General features: G+C 37.3%; 1 protein-coding gene across 1 annotated transcript in view; it reads right to left on the bottom strand.

Annotated features, from left to right (window-relative positions):
• SORCS3 (sortilin related VPS10 domain containing receptor 3) overlaps positions 1-24,953 on the bottom strand; it is a 721,132-nt gene that overhangs the window by 211,709 nt on the left and 484,470 nt on the right. The window contains exons 6-7 of the mRNA XM_049790799.1: positions 14,393-14,457; positions 2,311-2,429 (exon numbers count right to left, since the gene is read on the bottom strand). Coding sequence (XP_049646756.1) covers positions 2,311-2,429; positions 14,393-14,457 — 184 coding nt within the window. The remainder of the gene's footprint in view (positions 1-2,310; positions 2,430-14,392; positions 14,458-24,953) is intronic.

The raw sequence follows: 24,953 nt of genomic DNA, 5'->3' as shown, positions 1-24,953 counted from the left end.
TGATAGAGTGGGGCTTCCAGAGTAGAAAATTTGGATATTCTACCCATTATCATGAGAGTCATCAGAACATCTGAATGATTCATTGTTTTGTTTGGTTTTGTTTTTTTTTTTGGCCACACCCATTTGATGCTCAGGGGTTACTCCTGGATATGCACTTAGAAATCGCCCCTGGCTTGGGAGGACCATATGAGATGCTGGGGATCGAACCACAGTCCGTTGTAGGCTAGTGCTTGCAAGGAAGATGCCTTACCTCTAGCGCCACCTCTCTGGCCCCTTATCTGAATGAATCTTAACCTCAGACTTTTCTAGGTGAAAAGCAGATTCAAGGACAGAAAATGAGGGGAGGTCACCAAGACTTAAGCCTGGTACACATAATATATACCCTATAAATATTGGTTTTTTGAGAAGGATGATAGTATTTTGAAGAATGATAGGATCAATAATCAGAAATTTTAATATTTAATCTCCAACTGAGAAATAAAAAGCTTCTTTTTAAGCCACAAAGACCATGCTCTCTGATCTCTCTGATCAGAGACCAACTTCTCTCTGATCTTATTTCGAGCCTGACTGCCTAAATTTTACTAAACCTCCCCAAATCCATGAAATTTATTAGTAAAAAAAATAGGAAAATAAAAGTATTGCTACATTTATAAACTATCAGTACGTCAAGTAGTCAGAGTCCCTCTGATTTGGAAAGCCACCTTGTTATACCTAGAATAGGTGTCAAATGTGTATTTTCAGCAGAAAATCCCCTGAGGCTAGAGACTGTGTGTACAGGGTTAAAGCACTTGACTTGCTTATGGTTGACCTTAGTTTGTTCCCCAATATCATATATTGTCCTCTTAGCACCACCAGCAGTGACCCTTGAAGAGAGCCATAAATCGCCCCTCAGCACCATTGGGTAGTTTAATACTCCCATCCTACATAAAGCTGCCAGTAGATGTCAAGTTCCATCACACACACACACAGACACACACACACACACACATCGACATGGATATCATTTTTTTGTTGTTGTTGTTCTTCATTTATTATATCTCCACCTATAAATTTAAAAGCAAACTAAAGCTGCCTTGCCTACCTAAAACTGTGAATTTCACCTACTTTTCTCTAAGAAAAGTAGGGAGAAGCACTTTAGACTTGGACATATGAGGGGAAGGTAACACTGAAAAGACAGCTTAAGGGCCAAGGATGTGATACAAAGAGTTGGAGTTCCTAATTTGTATGCAGGAGTCCTAAGTCTTATCCCCTACCAATGTATGTATGTTCCCTTGAGAACTGCAAATAGAAAATTACCCCCAAGCATCATGCCAGGAGAAGCCATGATCACCATGTGATGTGTCTCAAAAAATGAAACATTTAGTGAGTTCCAGATTTTCCAAAACAGAAAATTTCCTATGTTTGTTTAATAATTTTTTTTGAGGGGAGGAATTCAAGAAATACTCAAGAGAACCCAGGAGTACTCTAGGTGACACATTGCCAACTGGGCCAGTTGTTTCAAAGCTCAAACCAGCAATGGATGCTTCTAAGACTGGTTCAGAGGCACAGGAAATTACTAGGCCATACCCAGTGGTATGTTTCCAGGATTACACCCATGGGTACTCAAACTATGAGTTCCACTGAGATCATACAATACAAACTCAGGGCCTTGCTGGGCAAGGCATGCAATCCATTTCTTCAAGTTATTTCCCTGAACCTGATATGCTATCTTTTCATATTCCCAAGTAAAAGGCATAATTTTGATAAAAAATAAGATGCATTTTTTAAATAAATAACTAAAATTCTAATCCTTTTAGAGAACTGACTCTATGTAACTACAAACTTTGGATCAACTTCCTGTCAGTGATGTGTGTATTTAGTGTAATAAAATATTATCCATTTGTCGGCATCTATGGGATACTTACCTCTGATGTATGCACTAGGGACCTATTAGAGAAGTTTCGGAAGTTTTCAGAAGTCTGCGGATGGTCTAGTCCCACAAAATAGAAGGACAACACTCCTGCTCTAAATTCTCACAGACAAGAAAAGTAATCCTGGGGCCGGGTAGGTGGCGCTGGAGGTAAGGTGTCTGCCTTGCAAGCGCTAGCCAAGGAAGGACCGCGGTTCGATCCCCCGGCGTCCCATATGGTTCCCCCAAGCCAGGGGCGATTTCTGAGCACATAGCCAGGAGTAACCCCTGAGCATCAAACGGGTGTGGCCCAAAAACCAAAAAAAAAAAAAAAAAAAAAGAAAAGTAATCCTCATTTTCCCAATGAGCAGAAAACTCCCTCTGAACATTCTTCCTCTCCACTGGCCTTTTTCTGGACTCACCTGGATGAAGATATACTCATCCTGGACAACCAGAGAACTGATGTCAATGGAGCGAGCAAAAGGCCCACTACGAGTTGTCTCAGCACATTCCTGGATCCTGCAGGTGAGGTAGTGAGCATCTGGAATAGGAGAGCAGAGAGGCACTTAGATATAAGAGAGAATCATGAGCTGAGTTCACCTAGCACACAGAGATCTACCTGTTGGAAAGGACAGAGCTGATATCAGTGAAATGCCATTTTCTCATCCTCAAAACTTTTAATGACTTAGAAAAAAATTCAGATAAGGGAGGGAGAGGATAGTAACTTTATGTCCTATAAGTAAAAGAGTAAACTGGTAGTGTTTTCCACCAGAACAAATTTGAAATGTCTGCTGAGCTGTAAAAGATATTCTGTCACATATCTTACTCAAACAATTCTGTTGTTTTCTATAGAAGTGCACCTTGAAATCCACAAAGAGGGAAAAAAGGAAGGACACAGATTTATGCTGTGGCACTGCTTACAGCCATGAAAATCTGAAATAGGCAAAATGTGCATAAGCAATGGAACACTTAAATAACCTACATTATATACATATTGCAGAAGAGGGTGATGTAATTAAACTAAATAGTTAATTACATTTGTATCAGCATGTTTCTTTCTCCAAGAGGCACTGCAGTGCATCTCTGCTAAATATCATATAGATATATAAAACTATAATACTGCTGAAATCAAAGAAACATCTATAAATATAAAGAAACATTTCAAATATAAACCTATATATGTATAGGTTTGTGCCAAAGTACTCAGGAGACAGAACTTTGAACAGTGACATATAAAAATTAGTTTTTATTACTTCGGGAGAAAATAAGAAATTTAAGAATATAGAGTTGGTATACATATACATTTTCATATACATTTATTTTGTGAATACATTTTAATTATTTACAATGTGAATATATTTTCTGATGACTTGTTCTAGTTTATAAAACTTTAATACAGACTTATAAAATCTTCTAAAGATCTCAACAGCTAAACACTTTTTCAAAAACCTTTCTCCAAACAATGTCAGAAACTAAAGCAGAATGGGAAATATTTGGCTCTAAAAGGCATTTTGGTTAAGACTATAAGGTCATCCAAAGGAAGTAACTCATTCACTATTAGTTTATTACAGTAAAACTACAAGTGATTTTATTATATAAAGAAACCACTGCCTAAATCTAATTTTACTATGGTTTTTATTCTATAGTATTAAAAAATAACATGGGTCAAAGTGAAAATTACAGATCATTTTAGGATAAAAAGCAGAGTATTTTATCATCTAAAACTATGTGCCTATGCATCTAATAATATTGTCCCCTTGAATGGATGTCTGGGTGTTCATAGTTGTCAGAGGTAATGATCAAGTAGCACTAGGCAGCAAGGATAAAGTTGTTTTTTGTTTTTGTTTGTTTGCTTGGGAGAAGCACATCCAGTGCTCAGGAATCCCAATGGGAGTGTGTCTGGGAATGAGGATGACAAGTGGTGCCAGTAATCTAGTCTAGTTTGTCCACATGCAACACAAATGCCCTCTCTGTTATACTATCTCTCCAGCCCAACAGATAAAGTTTTGGACCACAGATGTAGCTCAAAGGGTAGAACACACACTTTGCATGAAAGAGCCTCAGATTCAGTCCTAGGCCCTGAACAGTCCCCTAAGTAAAGCTAGGAACAATCTTAAGCCATAGATCAAGAATAGGCTTGAAATGTGGTCAGTGTGGTCTAAAAATAAAAAGAAAGGGAGGGAGGGAGTTTAAAATATTAAAACTGCACATAATTGTTGGACTTTAAACAAGGTTATATTAAATTATACTTGACTATCTTTAATTATTGTTTGATTCAAAAGTTTCAAGATGCTGGAGCTATAGCAGCACTGTTTACAATAGCCAGACTCTATAAACAACCAAGATGACCCTCAATAGCTGAATGGCTAAAGAACTGTGGTACATATACACAATGGAATATTATGCAGCCATCAGGAAAGATGAAGTCATAAAATTTTCCTATACTTGGATGTACATCAAATCTATTACATTGAGTGAAATAAGTCATAGGGAGAGAGACAGTCATAGAATAGTTTCACTTATCTATGGGTTTTAAAAAAATAAGATATTACTGTAATAAGGCCCAGAGACAATAGAGTTAAGGGCTGGAAGGGCTAGAAGGACAGGCTAATGATTTGAAGCTCACCACAAAGAGTGGTGAATGCTTTTAGGGAAATAACTACACTAACAACTAGCATGACAAGATAAAGAATGAGAGAAGTAGAATGCCTTTCATGAATACAGGCAAGGATAGGGGAGGAGGGGTGTATTGGTAGTAGGAATGTTGCACTGGTAAAGGAGGAGTATTCTGTTTATGACTAAAACCCAACTACAAACATGCTTGTAATTATGGGGCTTAAGTAAAGATTTATAAAAAAAAAAAAAAAGGACAGTAGGCAAGGTATTTGCTTTGTATGTGGCTGACATAGGTTCAATCCCAGGCATTCTATACAATCCCCCTGAGAACTAGTAGTGGTTCCTGAGTGTAGAGCCAAGAGTAATCCTGAGTACTGCTAGGTACAGCCCAAAAAACAAAACAAAAAATCTGTTAATGAAGCAATCAATGTGTATTAGTGTGGTTTTCAACTTTTTAATATCTGTGGCCCAGCATCTATCTATAGTATAATGTTTAATAGCTACATTTTAGAGATTGGGAATATAGTAGTAAGAAAAAGATTTTTTTCTTTTGTTGACTGCAATGGAATTAAATCATACTGAGTGGTATTCAGCGAATGCTCCTTAGCTCTGTGTTCAGAGGTCATTTCTGATAGAAATCAAGGGTATCTATTGCATGTAAGGGATTGAACCAAGGTTAGCTGCATATAAGCAAGTGACTTAACTCCTGTACTATTTCTCTGATCTTAAGATTCAGATTTTTTCTACCTGTTTTGTTGGTGTTGTTGTTACTATTGTTTAAATCCACACCCAGTGATATTACTTGGGAATTACTCCTGGGTGTGCTCAGGAAGCATTTCTAGAAGTGTTCAGTGGACCATATATGGTGCTGGGGACCAAATCAGAGCTGACTACAATGCTTGACAGGTGCTTTAACCCTGTACTAATATCTGGTCAAGATTTTCTATTCTAATAGAAACACTGAGTAGGACGATGATGTACTTACATATTTTTATTTGTTGCCAACTACTATATGCAGTTAAAATATACATGATTTTATTTTATATATGTTTGTTTGTTTGGAGGTTATATCAATGGTGCTCAGAGCCTATTCCTGGTTCTGTGCTCAGGAATCACTCCTAGATATTGTAGGAAACCATATAGCATGCAAAGAAAATGTCCTACACATTGTGGGGTCTAAATAAACATGATTTTTAACTTAAAACCTCTGATTCAAAATAAATTGTGTACTACATGTATATTTCTCTCAAATGTTTTGAGTCCCTAACCAGTGCATGTCAAACAGACATGCATTTCTCCATTAAAAGTCTCACTGTCAGGGGCTGGCGAGGTGGTGCTAGAATTAAGGTATCTGCCTTGCAAGCGCTAGCCAAGGAAGGACCATGGTTCAATCTCCCAGCATCCCATATGGTCCCCCCAGGCAGGGGCAATTTCTGAGTGCTTAGCCAGGAGTAATCCCTGAGCATCAAACAGGTGTGACCCGAAAAACAAAACAAAAAAAATTTAAAAAAATCTCACTTTCAAAATACTCAAGCTTCTAAACAGTTGTTTTTTTTCATACAATCTAGCTGGTCCCAACTGTGACCATTCTGCCTCAAAGATCTTCCAGCATTTCTCTTCTTCCCAAGACCTCCACCATTTGGTGTAATAAGTTTTTGCCATGTGTATTGTCTGTTATAGCCATTTATCAACTAGTATTTTTGTCCATGATGGATGGAAATAATATGGGCCTGAGGCAAGGATCCAAGGTCATTTCTAAAGCCCAAATGTGAGCAGATAATCCCATAGCTTCAAAACTACATGGAATCTGAGTGCCCAGGGACAAATCTTAATATCCTGCTAGGACATGGAAGGCCTTTAACAACTATCTTTATAAAGATAAATGCCTCAGGTGGTGGACAAATAATGAACATGAGTAAAATGAGATGGATACAATGACAAATGGCATCTGTCATGTATCTTGGTTTCTTTGGGACAACTGAAGAGCAGTGAAACCACAGGACAAAGCCAATACTTGAACCTTAAAGGGCAGCTGCTTCTTAGCATCTATTCACCACTGACCTGCAATAAGTGCTGACTTTCTTAGAGAAGACAATTGTCACTAATTTTTAAGGACAATTTTTCTGATGTCTTTAAGGAATAGGAAATTCAAATGCAAAATATAGTGCAGGATAAATAAAATTAGCCTGCGGTTCCTATAAGCTTTAAGGCCATTCTTGGTCCAAATCGGTTCTATAATCTAGTTCCTACCAATGTCTCCAAGAAAGAGACAGATGTTCCCTGCCTGCTCTGCCCTGTTAGCAAGAAAACACAGCTAATTTCTTTAGAGCAGTCTGCCTGTTCCAGTGTTTGCCTCCCTTCATAGGTGCAGTCAAGGGTTTACTAGTTTTGTACTCTGTGCTGATAGGATAGGAAGATCCCCTTGGAACACAAGGGCTACCTACTGGAAATACTCCTGGGCCTCCATCACTGTAATATTATCCTAAAGCACAAAAACCTAGAGAAAATCTGCAGTAAATACATGTACAGAAGCCCCAAAAGTTTTTATGGTAACATGCTTCTTTGTTGCCCAGAAGTACTTCAGAAATTTTTCTCTGGATAATCCAAAGAGCATACACAGAGACCCCTGCATATCCCTCCAGCACAGGCTCCTGTTTCTCTTCTGTACTCTTTTATTTCTTCATTTGGACACTTTAAAAAATAAATGAGCTGTACTCAGAGCCTCCCCAAACAAAATCAAAACCCACCTGAATGAACCTTGGCCAATGCAGGAAAATATTGTGCCAAACTTCTTTATTTCTTGGCTCTGCACAAGGCTTGTCAATGAAAGTAGAACAAATATCTGATACACATGAAAACAACTCAAAATTAAATCTCTAAAACTCATTTAAAATGGAGTGGCTAGGAAGTATTTAACAAGACTCATGTTAGAAGGCTTAACATTTTTGTTTTCCAAAATGCAGAGCTAAACTAACAGCAATTGTTATTGTGGCCATTTTATGTTGAAAGAACCATAACTGGGTGCAAAGGTAGAAGAAACAAGTGTCAGAAAGCCTGGAAGGTTGTGGAAGTGAATGAGGATTGATTGGAATTAGGAGAACAAAAGATGGCATCAAAGGAATCAGGTGGCAACTAATTTTCCACTTTGCAAAAGACTTTAGATATAGACTTGGGTGTGATCTTCAAATGAGTCTGTTTGAAGTTACAAATGCTATGAGGAAAATGAAAGAAAGATTGAGAACATCCCTTGAAATTCCAAAATAGAACTTGGAACCAGAGAAATCCCTCAATAGGCTCTTTGGCATGTTTTTCTCTAAGAAAGGCTACTGGGTTTTATCCTCTGCATTACACAGTCCCCTGAGCACAGCTTAGGAGGCCCTCCACTCTTCCCCCCAACTAATTTATTTATTGGTTTGCCTTTTTGCTTGCATACAGTAAAACTGGATGGGTCAGAGAAATAAGTCAGCGGGTAGAGCTCTTACTTTGAAAGAACTGTCCTAGGTTTGGAAATTCCTGTGGGAAAAGCAGACACTAATTTCCCAAATGATAGTCACATCTCTCCCAGGATTAAGGCATTTTAAAATGTCAAAGAATTGTCCTAGCTCTGCCAGGAGTTAAGCTGAGTACAGAGCCAGGAGTAATTCCTGAGCACCCAATGGGTATGGTCCCAAGACCAAACAAACAAGCAGAAAGTTTATTTGAACAAATGCATTTTATATTATTTTATCAAGTTCCTTCTAAAGATAAGAGGTCCTAATAATTTCTGCATGGCATAGTGCTTGAGAGCAAGGCCTCTAATGATACAAATGCCAAGTTCAAGTCCTGGACTTGATACTCACAGGCATCTCTTCACTAAGCAACAGCACAGCTCTTCATCTGTGAGATGCTGATAATGATTAGTATCTGCCTCAAAGAATTTTTTTCAAGATGAAATAAGCTTATGCATGAAAAATGATTAGTGTACTGTTGGATACATTTCAAAAGATCGATAAATATTAACTTCTTTTCTATTACGAAAAGAGAAGGAGGGAATTGAACACTTGGCATCACTCATCATTTTACAGATAATAAGTAATATCTGTTTTATTGTTGAAAAGCTTAAGACCATATCACATAAACAATGAGCCATGTACTATTCTAAAATTATATCACCATTTACTTTCTTTTTCTTAAAGTCTGGGAAGGAAGGAAGGAAGGAAGGAAGAAAGGAAGGAAGGAAGGAAGGAAGGAAGGAAGGAAGGAAGGAAGGAAGGAAGGAAGGAAGGAAGGAAGGAAGAGAGGGAGGGAGGGAGGGAGGGAGGGAGGCAGAGAGGGAGGGAGGCAGAGAGGGAGGGAGGCAGAGAGGGAGGAAGGAAGGAAAGAAAGAAAAAGGAAAGAAGGAAGATAGGGAGGGAGAGAAGGAAAAGGGAGGAAGCGAGAAAGGAAGGAAGGAAGGGAGGAAGGGAGGAAGAAAGAGGGAAGGAAGGAAGAGAAGGGAGGAACGGTGGGAGGAAGGGAAGCAGGGAGGAAGGGAGAAAGGGAGGAAGGAAGGAAGGATGGAAGGAAGGAAGGAAGGAAGGAAGGAAGGAAGGAAGGAAGGAAGGAAGGAAAGAAAAAAGAAAAGAGGGAAGAAAGGAAGAAAGGGAGGGAAAGAGGGAAAAAGGAAGGGAGAAAGGGGGAAAGGAAGGAGGAAGGAAGGGACGGAGGGAAGGATGAAGGAAGGGAGGGAGAGAGGAAGGAAGGAAGGAAGGAAGGAAGAAAGGAAGGAAGGAAATAAAAAGGAAAGAGAGAAAGAAGAAAGGAAGAAAGGGAGGGATTGAGGGGGAAAGGAAGGGAGGAAGTGAGGAAGGAAGGAAGGAAGGAAGGAAGGAAGGAAGGGGGAAGGAAGGAAGAGAAGGGAAGGAGAGAGGAAGGGAGGAAGGGAAGAAGGGAAGAAGGGAGAAAGGGAGGGAGGAAAGGATGGGGGAAGAAAGGAGGGAGATAGAAATGATAGGAAAGAAAGGAAGGGTGACAGGGAGGGAGGGAGGGAAGATGAAATGGTGGGAGAGAGGGAGGAAGGGAGAGGGAGGGAGGAAGGGAAGAAGGGAGGAAGGGAGCAATGAAGAAAGGGCATAAGAAAGAAGTTGTTGATCGGAATTGTCAGAGAGGACCTTGGGAGGATGCTGTCCTGTGTTTAACCTGCACTGGAAAATGTGCTCTGATGTGAACAGGAAGGAGGGAGGGATGGGCATGGTACATGATCACTTCAGGAAAGCAAAGTTCACATTAGATATTATAGAATTACCCATTAAATAATGAACTCTGATTAATCCTATTTTAAGTACTATTTTCCATCCTCTCCTTTGAATTAGCCTTTAATAAAAGAAAACAAAATAAAAGCTAGAAAGAATAAGTATTGAATGAAGATTTCATTTGGAAATTCCTGTGGGAAAATCAGAGAGTAATTTCTCAAATGGTGGAGTCACTCTCCCCCATGATTAATGCATTTTAAAATGTCAAATGTCTTCATAATGTATTTCTAATTTGTTTTAACAAAGGAAAACCTAAATTCAGAAGCTTTTTTTTTCTGCACTGTGTCCAGAGGGCCAGCTCAGTAATTTGTGTCCTCATTTTCCACCAGCCCCTACTGTTTGCAGTGTCTTAAAAGAAAGCTATAAATACTATTTCCTGTCCAACTTTCTTATCTTACAGATATTGGACCAAGAGTTCTTCCTCAAGCAAAGAAGTTTCAAAAAAATAGATTCACTCCTTCTTCACTGGTCCAAGGTTCAAAGTATACTTGTGGTTCTTTGGCAGAAGATTCTAAGACGAATGACAAATATAGGGCATACACAAACTAATGTGCCTTAGCATTGGTGCTGATAGAGAATGACAGAAAAATGAAAAATGTGGAAGGAGAGAAGGAAGACAACCTGATACTCTTTTATCCATTTCTTTCCCCCTATGAAGCTGCATTTCTGTGAGGAGCTTTTTCAGACTATGATGGTTTCAAACTTCTTTCAGTAATACAAATTATCTTCTACTGTGTCAAGTTATTTCTGAAAGTCCAGAATCTCACCTTCTGACCATGCTTATTTAAAACCATCACTTCCTTACACACTGGAATAAAGTCTTAGTCATCTTGGTTTCTCTCCTAGGGCTGACTTCATAAAGCCTGGTAAGTGCTAGGTAAGCTGAACTGAATTGCATTAAAAGCCTATACATTTTTGTTACATTGAATTATATTGTGGCTTGTGATTATGTTTTGCCTTTGAGCTTACTAAATATTCAAAATATCCCACATGCCATGCCTCTTGCCACCTCAGAGAATAAAGCTCTCTGTGATTCACTCAATTTACATCCCTTAGGGTAATATACATGAGGTCAACAATTGAAAAAGTGAATTAAAATGGTGAATAAAAAGCAAATTCAGCTCTTTAGGTCTTCTGTTAGAAAAATATCCAGCAGCTATTTATTAAAAAAAACATGAACTCTCAAATGCAAATAAGTAAAAGAAAGCTCATTCCAGAAAATTTTGCAAAAGCATTTAGCCTCAAGGGGTTTCAGCCATAGTACAGTGGAGGGTTCTTGCCTTTCATGTGATAGACTCTGGTTCAATCTCCAACATCCCATATGGTCCCTGAATATGCCATGAGTGATTCCTGAGTGTGAAGCAGGTATAACCTTTGAACATTACTCAAAGGTACATTGAGTACGGCTAAAAACACTCCAAAATTAAAAAAAAAATTAACCTCCATAATGAGACCCCCTTTGCCCTGTCTGTGGAGTCAGGCTCAATGGCTTGCAGACATGATATTAAATAGTTTTTACATTGAAGGACATGTTTAATACAGTGCTGGAGACATCATGGAAAAGATCAAAATGGAACCATTCAATAAAAGAACAATTTCTATTCCTTCCTACAATGCTTATGAATATACAGTGTCTGTGAGACTTCTAATTGTCCAAAAAAAGATTCTAGTATTTCCTAACATATGTAGGCAAGATGGAGAATCCAGAGAGGTACATATTTGAAAGTTCAATCTATATAATTTGTTACATCAGAATTCATTTCATATGTAACATGTTACATCTATATCATCTGTCAAATCGGTTATATCATACATTAAATGATTTAATTCTTAAAACACAATACATGTTTTCATAAATGAGGAAACTAAGCTGAAGAATGATGAATTAATCTGCATGAGTTCTACAGTCTAGAGAGTGAGAGATGAGATTTGAATTTAGGTAACCAGAATTCTAACATTATTTGTTTGAATCATGGAAGGAACCATCAGAACAGAATCTACATTCTAATTCCCTCTCTGTCACTGGTTTATCTATATGTCTGACAAGTTGGACAAGTTGTCATACTTTGGGGGCTTCTTAAAAATGATATATTTTGAAAAATCTCTAGTTTGTTTCAACATCAAAACAAATTTCTGGGACTCCTTTCAAAGACAATCCTATATCCTCAATCTTTAAAGTGGATTTTTGTATACCTGCTTTAGTTAGCAGAAGATTAGGTAGCTACAACCCCACTGATATGGCTCTACTTCCATCATGTATGAGCTATAAGAAAGCTACTAGAGTTTAAAGTCCCATAGTTCAATATCACTGAATTTAGTGATAATCCAAGTTTTTTGGAAAAGCCTATGTTCACTATGTCTACAACACAGGCAATAGCATTAGTACCGTTTCACTTTGTATGCTAGGACCAGTTGATCACCTAAAATGGGCTAAAATATTTTCCTAGGTAGACCATATCCTGGTTTGATTAGCAAGTGTTAGAGTTAGAATTAAGAGATTGAGTTATGAGAGTTGAGAAAAGCTTCAGGAAAGAAATAGTGGCACATGTGCTACAGTTGATCTAGATGTTTTAGGTACATCTTGATGCTTAAAAACATTTTCCCAGATCCAAGTTCACTCACTCTCTCTATAGGATACCATATGACTGATGCTTGAATATTTTATATAAGTATGAACTTATTCTTTCACAAAGTAGCCTTATGTCATAACAGGATATAGTCTTAGTCATTATTCTTGTGTTTGCTGATTTAAAATCAGCATCATTTAAAATTTCATCCTATAAGGCCTTTAATAGCCAATTGGGGAGAAATATAAAATAATTCATGTATTTGAAATAATGCCAAATAGTCAAATTCCTGGTATTGTAAAATCAGTGAAGGAGTAGAAGAATCACAGAAGGTTAAGAAATGTGTCCAAAGTCAACACATTGTATTAAAAATGCTGACATAGAAAGAAAAGCTGAATTTTTGTTTAACCCCAAAATTGACTGGTGGGTAATTTTCTGTACATGTCCTTCAGACACTGCTTCTTAAATTTCCACATCTCTTTTCTTTTTTTTTTCAGTTCCTTCCTTCCTTCCTTCCTTCCTTCCTTCCTTCCTTCCTTCCTTCCTTCCTTCCTTCCTTCCTTCCTTCCTTCCTTCCTTCCTTCCTTCCTTTCTTTCTTTCTTTCTTTCTTGGCAGTAAGAGGAAGATGTATGTGATTTTGAACCCAGTCTTCACTATCGTTATGATGAGTTAATGTGAGTATACAGCAGCTATTACTAAATCTTAACTACTCATCTATTAAATTTGTTAAGATTGTGAATCATCCCTCATCCCTGCCTACTGTCAGACTTAAATTAATTCGAAGATCACAGGAGACCAAAAGAATAGAGTGAAAACATATACTGTATACCAGAGTGCTAGTCACATAGTAACAAATGTTAGTTTCCTTTTAACTCTTATAAAAATAAAAGCAACAAATATTACTATTTTTGAGGCCAAACATAGATGCTTGCCAACAGCATGTATTTTGGCCCAAGAATATATCTGGATTTAAAAGAGTAAATTTATTGTGGAGAAAATTGCATGTAATTTACTTAATTTATTCTAAAATATAACACCATACCCACCCCTAGGTCAAAATAGAATTTTCTTTCATTGAGAGATTTTATAATTTCCACTAGATACTGACTTTAAATCTATTCTAACCATAATCCTATGGTGGGTAGGGAACTTGATGTGAGGTAAAGCAGTAAGCAAGAGGTTTATTTTGAGGGAGCTTCTACGGTCTCATAGTTAAGTGATATTATAACTCAAAGTGACAATCACAATCTGATTTTTGTTTTTCTAAAAGTAGCCCATCTTCATTTCTACAGTGTCTCTATTTTAACCTAAAAATGGTCTCTATATTTAAATTCATGATGCATATTTTCACATATATATTTGAGGTTTATTTTATTTTTTTGAATAGAGAAGAATACTATAAATGTGTCCAAATCTGAGAAGAATAAAATTCTTAATTTGTGCAAAATGATACATAAGCAATCAGATTTTGCCTAAGATTTAGGTAAGCAACTATATTTAAAATCTTGGGTCAGATTAAGTGCAAAAATGTGTATCAGGGAAAATAAAGATCTTGTTCACTGTAATATCTCTAGGGACAAGAACACTGTCTGGCACACAGTAGGTCATCCTTCACTCTTTGTGGAATAAATAGCTTCACAAATAATTTCCCAGTTCCTATTTTTGGTAAGCTAGGCTACATAAAGGGTTCATTTTTTAGAGCTGGTAGCCTTAGCGATTCACCATATGAATGCAAAATAGCATGGTGAGCTATGGACATTCCTATTCGAATTACACTGAAGATGCTAGGAAATTACTAAAGGGAGCCTCAAAATTCATCACATTAACTCATATCCCCAGAAAATTCATTCCTCAGGGTTTATTTCAATAAAATTTCTACCTTGGGACCAGAGGCCTCTCCCCAACTTGGGGAAATAAGGATGGATATGGCAGTAATGGAGCTCAGGGCTTTTCATCTTCCCAAGCCATTAAAATGCAAATGGGCGTATATGTCAGAGAAGAACCTGCAGGCAGAACTTTCTAGGCCCCGCCTGGTGGCCACAGCACTCACATCCATCCGAGGTCCGCACCTCCATGTGAACCAAGTCTGCCTCCTTATCCAGTCCAGCCACCGACCTAGAGAAAGGAAAGAGAAGCTGAGTAACCACACAGATGGCAGATGACAAAGAGAGACAGTACTCAGGACTGACTGTTACTTGGAAAGCCACTTTTTCAAGACAGTATCTTCTGAATAGTAGAAAACTACAGAAGTCTGCCCAGGTGGCCTGAAGCATGGTTGCCTCTAGCAGCTGTCATCTGAAACAGTCGCAATACAGATAGCATGGAGTGCTCTAGGCCAGTGTCTCAAACAAAACAAAACCAAAAGCACCACAAAGGAATAGAGTCCTTTGTAATGCTGATTAAAACCTCTGGCCATCATTGCCTCTATTCCAACCACCTCACACTTGAAAAAGGTTCTCTTTTTTCCAGTTTGGCCATCTTCCAGTTTCCACCCATCTGGCAACTTTCACCCAACTGGCTACACCCGCCTCTTCCCACTCAAACTGGGATCATGCTCTTTCCTACAGATCTGTTACCCTTGCTTCTAGCTTCTAGCTGTTTGTTTCAACACAACCCTATAGATTCTTGATGTTTTCCCTCCCTTCCTCCTACGTTTCCAGCAATAACTACTTAGTAGCATTCTAAATCTGATCTGGTCAGGACAATATTCTTCTGATGCTTGGCTTGAAAAATTGTACTGGTTCATGACCAAGAGCCAAAATATGAACATTTATATAAGCCAGTTGGAGTATTTGGAAGAGCTTTGACCCAAGTCTGTGAGTACAGGGTAAAATAGTAGATGTAGTATAATCAGAAAAAGAGATTACAATTGGATTGCCCTCCACTTGTCCTTGGTCTAGAGTCAACCAATCAAAAAGAGAAGAAAAAATCTTTGCTTCACCTGAGCATACCCCTTTGAGCAATACCACTCAGAATAATGTGGGTGGATCAGCAGGATAATAAAATAAAAAGAGTTGGACAAAAATACTGGAGTAAACAAGCTAGTACTAAACTAATTCTAATCTAGAATCCAGTGGTGACCTCACAGTTACTTAGCCAATCAATCTATTACTAAAAATTTATATCCAAAAAGATCAACATGCTAAAAAATTATATGACCTATGTCAGCAAGTGTTTCCATTTTGGGCATGCACCAAAGAACCAAATCTCCATGCTATGTCAGACTTGGGGGAACAGAAATATTCTTGTTTTTTTCTTTTTTTTTAAATTTATTTAAACACCTTAATTACATACATGATTGTGTTTGGGTTTCAGTCATGTAAAGAACACCACCCATCACCAGTGCAACATTCCCATCACCAATGTTCCAAGTCTCCCTTCTCCCCACCCGACCCCCGCCTGTACTCTAGACAGGCTCTCCATTTTCCTCATACATTCTCGTTATTAGGACAGTTCAAAATGTAGTTATTTCCCTAATTAAACTCATCACTATTTGTGGTGAGCTTCCTGAGGTGAGCTGGAACTTCCAGCTCTTTTCTCTTTTGTGTCTGAAAATTATTATTACAAGGGTGTCTTTCATTTTTCTTAAAACCCATAGATGAGTGAGACCATTCTGTGTTTTTCTCTCTCTCTCTGACTTATTTCACTCAGCATAATAGATTCCGTGTACATCCATGTATAGGAAAATTTCATGACTTCATCTCTCCTGACAGCTGCATAATATTCTATTGTGTATATGTACCACAGTTTCTTTAGCCATTCGTCTGTTGAAGGGCATCTTGGTTGTTTCCAGAGTCTTGCTATGGTAAATAGTGCTGCAATGAATATAGGTGTAAGGAAGGGGTTTTTGTATTGTATTTTTGTGTTCCTAGGGTATATTCCTAGGAGTGGTATAGCTGGATCGTATGGGAGCTCGATTTCCAGTTTTTGGAGGAATCTCCATATCGCTTTCCATAAAGGTTGAACTAGACGGCATTCCCACCAGCAGTGGATAAGTGTTCCTTTCTCTCCACATCCCCGCCAACACTGTTTATTCTCATTCTTTGTGATGTGTGTCATTCTCTGGGGTGTGAGGTGGTATCTCATCGTTGTTTTGATTTGCATCTCCCTGATGATTAGTGATGTGGAACATTTTTTCATGTGTCTTTTGGCCATGTGTATTTCTTCTTTGTCAAAGTGTCTGTTCATTTCTTCTCCCCATTTTTTAATGGGGTTAGATGTTTTTTTCTTGTAAAGTTCTGTCAGTGCCTTGTATATTTTGGAGATTAGCCCCTTATCTGATGGGTATTGGGTGAATAGTTTTTCCCACTCAGTGGGTGGCTCTTGTATCCTGGGCACTATTTCCTTTGAGGTGCAGAAGCTTCTCAGCTTAATATATTCCCATCTGTTAATCTCTGCTTTCACTTGCTTGGAGAGTGTAGTTTCCTCCTTGAAGATGCCTGTAATGTCCTGGAGTGTTTTGCCTATGTGCTGTTCTATATATCTTATGGTTTTGGGGCTGATATCGAGGTCTTTAATCCATTTGGATTTTACCTTCGTACATGATGTTAGTTGGGGGTCTAAGTTCAATTTTTTGCAAGTGGCTATCCAATTGTGTCAACACCACTTGTTGAAGAGGCTTTCCCTGCTCCATTTAGGATTTCCTGCTCAGCAAGGTGGCAGGCTACAAAATTAACACACAAAAATCAATGGCCTTTCTATACACCAATAGTAATAAGGATGAAATGGACATTAAGAAAACAACCCCATTCACAATAGTGCACACAAACTCAAATATCTTGGAATCAACTTGACTAAATATGTGAAGGACCTATACAAGGAAAATTATAAAACTCTGCTCCAAGAAATAAGAGAGGACACACGGAAATGGAAATGCATACCCTGCTCATGGATTGGCAGGATTAACATCATCAAAATGGCAATACTCCCCAAGGCATTATACAGATTTAATGCCATCCCTCTAAAGATACCCATGACATTCTTCAAAGAAGTGGATCAGACACTTCTGAAATTCATTTGGAACAATAAATACCCTCGAATAGCTAAAGCAATCATTGGGAAAAAGAATATGGGAGGAATTACTTTCCCCAACTTTAAACTGTACTACAAAGCAATAGTTATCAAAACAGCATTGTATTGGAATAAGGACAGGTCCTCAGATCAGTGGAATAGGCTTGAATACTCAGAAATATTCTTGTTTGCTGTGTTTAAGAGTGAGACCCTGCAAGATGGAAAGACAGTAACTTCCCTCTTGGACATTTTTAATTATACACAAGCATAAAGTCTTTTTTGAAACAGCACTCACCCCTGTTTATTTCCCTACTGACTTTGACTTTAAATGTTTGATGGGGGCCAGAACAGCAGGTAGAATACATACGTTGCATGCAGCTGACCCTGGCACCCAAAATTTTATTCTCTCAATGCCTGCCAGAAGTGATTTCTGAAGGTAGAGCCAGCTTTTAACACTACTAAGTGTGTTGTCCTTCCCACCTCACAAAAATAAGCAACAAAAAGGAAGGATTGGAACCACCAATTGATCTATAACACTTCCCAACTAATCCTGTAAACCTCCCACGTATGAAACCCATCAAATAACCCTGCATAAAATAGCCAGTCTGGGGGAGACACAGAAAGTCAGCTAATGGAAGCAACACAGACTGAAACATTCATGTGCGAAAGAGATCACAGCATCCCATCTTTCTGGCAAACTCTCTCATAGTCCATTTACTCTGTTTTTAAATAATATTATGATTGTTTTTCTGGTTTTACAGCTCACAATAGGTGAGAAATAGCAACTTAGAAAGAAAAGTAAAATTTAAAAAGGTGAGCTTCAAAGTTGATACCCAGATAGCAAAAGAAATAGAAAAATCTATGACAAACATGCTTAAGAACTCAAAATCCCATAGTTTATACCACAAATCTATACAGTTGTCCACAGCCCCAAGGTCATTACTGAGCACAGCACAATTCAGTATCTGGCGCCTCTGCTTCGGAACAAACAACACAGAAATGGGGTCAATCGTATCATAACACTTTGAGTAAGAAATTGGAGTTGCAATGCTAATAATAAATGTTAAGAAAAATTTAACGACAAACTAAATCAGAGTTTCAACATACTCTATGTTTTGTGTAATTTTCTAGAATGGTATACATAACACAGAAAATCAACTTATTTATTAAATCTTCAATTTATAAAGCTAAAAAGAAAGTGCAACAGGTAGGATGCTTGTCTTGCACACAGTCAACTTTAAGTTTTATCCCCATTACCCCTTATAATTCCGTGAGCTCTCCAGGAGTGATCCCTGAGCACAAAGTGAAGAGTGAGCCTTGAGCATAGCCAGGTGTGTTCACTAATTTATTTAAATAGTGTGTCACTAATTTATTACTATGTTACTACTCAGGTACAAACAATAAGAGATATGTAACAAAAGGAAAATTCAGGATAAAAGCATGCAGTGTCCTTGCCCTGTCCAAACAAGCCAGTCTCCTCCAAATCAGGTTTGCTTACCAAGAGTGCAACTAAACCCTTTTTTGGTCTTCCATGGAGATATCATAAAATAGGCATGAAAGATAAGTTCACTGGCCACCATCCATTAAGCTCAAGCTCCATCCAGCCTTTCTCCCTCAAAGTAACTTCTTCAAGCTAAAAAATATGTGCTCTTGAATAACAGGAAAATATATGCAAATATAAAAGTCACCGATAAAATAGTACATATTAAAATTTATAATACTCTTAATGCTGCAATGGTGTAAGATAGATCACATATAAATCTGAGGTAAAGGCTAAAAGACCAAAAGAATCAACTGAACTATACAATATTTTAAACAGATATTCCAAAGTGAAATTACATAAGTTGTAGCACAAGAGAAATAATGTGGTGCTAGAGTTTTGTATAAAAGTAATTATCAGTTTAAAATAGACTTATGTATGTTTTGTGTAGGTCTCATAAAGAAGTAATCATAAAGAAAAGCCCTATAGTAGAAATATCAACGATTTATAAAGGATGTGAGCATTGCACTATAAAAATAATTTATCAAATTACAAAGAAAGAAAGCAGGACAGCTAGGATGCATGTTATAGGATAAAGAATCCTTTGTAAAAGATCTCCAGGTCCTTTAGGGAAATGAACTAGACTCCCCTGCGCCAACTTCCCATCACATTTTGCTCACAGACACTGATAATAATTTTTGTTTTTCCATGTCTATGATACTGAGAAATCATACTGACTTCACAGTTATGGGTTTATATGAGCTATGTCATAAAATTTAGAACAGTGTCTGACACACATTGAAAGTAATATTTAACTTTTGGTCATTATTAACTTTGAATTGAAGGACAGAAACTAAACTAATATACTGTCCTTATCTGTTTCTTCTTCTTTTCTCCCTGATATTTTAGTTCTCTATGCATGGAATGTCTTATAATTATAGCCTTGTTCTAGGCTCTGGTTTAAAAAAAAATCCCTGATATAGAGATGTTCAGTTTAGATATTTTTCTCTAAACTGATTAGAGACAGATTCTAGGCAACTCTGATAAGGGCTCCTATAATTCCTTGCTCTCCTCTGCAGCAGAGGTCATTAACCTGTAGTGCATGTAACTTTTTTTTCTTTTTTAAAATATGGGATGCAATCTAACTTCACATACTTTTGTTGGGCCTTATATCAACATTTCCATCAGAGGTCTTGGCACATGAAAGATCATCAATTTGCTGAATGAGAGACTACAATATTCTCATCCAGTCAGACATACTTCATAAAGCTCTGGTACTCATAACCTTGAACTTATGTTTGTGATTCAAAGGTAAACCCTTCTTACAGCCAAAAGAGATGACCTAGCCCTGTCAACGCCCATATGATGCATGCTAATCCTGTGGATTGCTCAATTGATGCTGAAATGAAGTAGGGGGCATATGCAGACCTGAATAATGTCTGTGTAGGTTTCCTCATGGTATATTTAATTCTATGAGAATTAATCAGTCCAATAGCTTTACTTAAAGATTGCAACAAATTCTGAGAAGCAGGTTAATGCTTATGCTCTAAACTGTGTCGTTTGAGTTCAGAGCAAAGATTCAGGACACAGGAAGCGAATTGCCATATGGAGTGATAATCACACCTCCAGAAGAAAAAAATTAAGTTCCCATTTACTCGCAGATGTTACTGATGGAAGCCTGTGAAAAAGATGACATGTCTTTACATTTATTTTTAGGGACTGGAGATATGCACAGTAACTAGAGTGGGCATCTGACTTGCATGTGGCCAACCTGGATTCAATCCCTGTGCATATCCAGGTATGTGTGGAACCTAAACACAGAGTCTAAAATAAACCCTAGGTGTGACCCTCAAACCAAAAATTAATAATAATAATAATAATAATAATAAATGTATTGTTAGCATTTGTACCTTCTGTTCAAATTGGTTTTCAAATCTTATGTATACCATTTAAGTCCTATCAAATAAGTCAAACAAAAGCTATTAGTTACTTACAGTGACACATTGTTATGATAGTAGACTGGAAATAGACCATGATTAAAACACCTTATTTGCATCCAACTCTTTACTTAGTAGCTAAAATAATAGTCACACAACTATCCAGAAACATAATTTTGTTCTGTGACTCACGAACCCTATTAGTAGTTTTTTCAATTCCCTATTAGAAACTTTTTACCAAACCTCTTTAAATGTATTTGGCTGTCATGTTGACATGCCTGGGCTTAACTGTGCATTTTATCTCCTTGTAAATGTGAATGTGAATCCCAGAGCAAAAGCTTATCCACAAATTAAAAAAACAAACAAATGAAAAGCATTGCATATTGCGGTATGCCTGAGGGAAGTATTGAGGATAAAATACTGATAAGTCCTAAGTACTAATTTTGTATGAACTGCTTAGCTAGAAACTTTAATTACATAATAATCTTGTCTTAACATATTTTTGCATAATTCACACCACATTCTCCCCTTTTATGTCTTTGCTCAAGCTAACCCCTTACCTGGAACTCTCCTTCTATGACTTTATTCTCTGGGTCCACTAAGCACTACATACTGGCTGAAAGCCATATTCAATGGAAAACTTTCTATACACTTTGAATACCAATGTCTAGGCCCTAATACCAGAAATTCTACTTTATTGGCCTAAAGGCATAATGTCAAGATGTCCTTTATTAAAAGAGATATATGACTCTACTGTCAGACTTCAGTAGTTCTGGGGTGGGATCCAACTATTTGCATTCTTAGCAAATAGACAAATGATGTCCTAAGGATCACAACTTGAGTACTTCTAGTTGAAGTGCGTACAGTCAAAAAGCTAGCACTTTCAAAACTCCTAGAAGATAACACATATTTTGATTCAAGTCACTCTCTCTAACTGGAAACACTCTGTACAGCACTAACCTGGACAAGCCACTCCTTATGATTCTAGAATCAGACTCTGAGTTGCAGTCATAGATCTTAATGTACTGACTATGTGATCACAGGTAATATAGCTATCTTTTCATTGCTTCAGCTTTATCATCTGAAATATGGAGAGATAATAACATTATCCATTTCATGACCTTTATGAGACCAAATGAACTAAATGCATGCAAAAATTTTCAAGGAGAGGCATGTGTTAACACTTAAACACTATAATGTGCACTACAATAGTGCTTACATTATGTATAAGTGCATCTAGAACTTGAGCGAATAATGTGTTAAGTTTCTTACTATTAACATACTGTCACTTTAATCATTATATATTTTGGGGGTCTATACAACTGTTTGAAATGAAGATTTTAAGGTGTAATCATGGACTACCATTGGCATAGGGTCAGGAATATAGTCAAATATTACTTCTCTTCTAATTATTTGTATAATTGATTTTTTTTAATTTTTGGGTTGCATTATCCTTGAAGAGAAAACTATGTTTTTCATTATCACCTAGTAATGTGCCTGGCTCTGCATTTATTAAATACATGGTAAGTAGTTGAATAAATACACAAATGAGAACAGTAATAATAATCCCAGCCGTATGTTTAGAATAAAAGCTGAAAACAGGCCCATAATATAACAAAACAGATTTCATTCATTTAATTAATATCGAGGGAATTAATTGAATAACATCCTCATTTTACATTTTTATTTTAGATAACTTCACTATTTATCATCAAAGCAATATTGGATCTGTCAAGCACAATCATCTGTGATTTGCTTGACAAATGTCATCATTCTGGCAAAATGGCTGTGGTAGCAACACAGGCATCTTCATGCAGCTCCAATGAGCATGGCACCACTAGTGGGCACTCTGGGAGCTTTGCTCTGAAATTACAACTGTCTTTATTAATGCTGATGCCCTATTAAATGCTGATGGATTCAGAATTCTAGATACAGAATCTTGCCCTTTGCACATAGCTAATTAGACATTCCCTACAGTTCACATTGGGTTAAATACATGTTTTCTGGTTTAGGATTAATAGAAAAGATTTGGAGCAAGTATTGACAGGAGAAAAGCAGAACTAAGGACACAGAAAGGGAACCATCTTTTGTGATTTCTGGGAGAGGGTCCTGTTGGAAGTCTCGATGCATTTCTTTGATTCTCAAACTTTTGTCTATGCCTCTATTTCGTTCTGTGATTCTCTCTATCTGTCTATCTCTTTCTTGATCTCTCTCTCATACATACACATACTATCAGTGAATGTTTCTTTTTAAGGGGGTGTGGAGGTGAAAAATGGCTCCCAAATTGTAATCAAGAGACTTAAGGGTTCCTCCCAGGGTGTGTGGTGAGTAAATATCAGTCAACAGGGTCTTGGTCCAATACAAGAATGTACTAGTACTGGAACCCAATGAAGCCAGGGGTAACCAAGCTATCCCAGCAGTGCTCTGGTCCTCCAGAACTGAACCTAGTGATGTTGCTAATGCTCATAGTGCTATGTATTTGGTTACAAGAAATAGTAACTGTGGTTAAAGAGAATACAGGTGGTCCTGCACTCTTCACCTGCTCCTATAGTTACTATTTACTACCTCCAAAAAAAAACATGGCTAATACAACCTCTAAACATTGCTTAACATGTATAAGTTCTTCCATTATACCTACAGAGCTACAACCTTTTCTGTGTTCTGTTTCTTCCAGAAAATTAAAAGGATCACTGATGAGCTGAAGAGATAGCACCACAGTAGGTCATTTGCCTTGCATACGGCTGATGCAGGACAGACCTGGGCTCAATTCCCGGCATTCCATATGGTCCCCCAAGCCTACCAGGAGTGATTTCTGAGAGCAGAGCCGGGAGCAGAGCTGGGAGTAACCCCTGAACGCAGCCAGGTGTGGCCCCAAAACAAAACAAAATGAAACAAAACAAAAAAAGATCACTGATAAATTGGTAGGTATCTTTAAGACTTAGCTGTAAGGCATTAGAAGGACATGAAATACATATATTAGATTATATATGCATTTAAAATAAAATAATATGGAAAGCAGTAGACATATTAAAGACTTTCTTATGTAGGAGACCAAGTATTTTGCATACAATTGTGTTTATGACATATAATAAACAGACTTATAGTAGGTTATAAACACAATACTTTCTAATATGATAATACTCCCTAACAGAGAATAGTTTAGAAACAAGAAAGAAAGAAGCAATTGAGTTTCATATAACCTAATGTTTTTTAAATTCTAGATAGAATCTAGCTGAATCTAGCAGTTGTATAATTGGTGGGGGGAGTTTTAAACAGGCATAAACACATCAAAATATATTTCTCAACTGAGAGGAATTTTCTCTCAAGTGAATAATCTTAATGAACCATAGACAACACCATGCTAAATGGTAAGAGTAATAACTTAAAGTCTAGTTTTGTTTATTAGATTATCAGGATAATATTAGTACAGTATAATAGAGTGGTATTCAAACATGGTACACCAAAAAAAAAGTGGTTTAAAATTACTGACATGATCTTTAAGACTTTCCACAAATATAGTCTACTAGAAATTTAACCGAATTTGGCAATCATTTATTGAGTGCCTACTATGTGTAAGTACAATAGAATCAGTATGGTAGTAGGGATAATAGCTCCATTTTTCATTTGTCCTATGCATACTTGTGAACTTCAATCTAAAATAGTTCAAGCAAACAAGTTTATTGTTTCATATAAAACCATACTGGGGAGCCTTAAAAAGACAACTGCTGCTTACTGAATACCACTTAATTCATACTCATCATAACAAATGTGTTACAGACTTTGCAAAGTAATTACAAAGAACAGGCTTAATCATTGGGTTTTAGAACTGTTACTCTCAAACACTACCACCACCTCCTGAGAGTAGGATATTCTCTCACTGAAATTTGTGGGGTAAAATTTGTAGGGTGACACAATTTCCAGTCTTGTTGGAAAGGTGTGGTGGATCAAAGAATTAGAGAGATGAGAAGACAAAGAAGAGACCTGAAAAAACTCTGAATCAGAAAGGAGAGTAGAAATCATGGTAGAGTAGAATAAGCTGCCATATCTGGTGATATAAATAGGCATGTTGCAGGGTTAGAATCCTAGTCAACTGTCTGAAGACAGAGGAAAGAAACGGAAGACAATAAAAAGCTGCCATTCCAGAAATTAGACAGTTGTTTCTTGAAATTATAGTCTAAAATAAA

This window comes from Suncus etruscus, chromosome 17, assembly GCF_024139225.1.
Source record: "Suncus etruscus isolate mSunEtr1 chromosome 17, mSunEtr1.pri.cur, whole genome shotgun sequence".
Classification (NCBI taxonomy): Eukaryota; Metazoa; Chordata; class Mammalia; order Eulipotyphla; family Soricidae; genus Suncus; species Suncus etruscus.
This window is presented reverse-complemented; position numbering and strand designations above follow the sequence as displayed.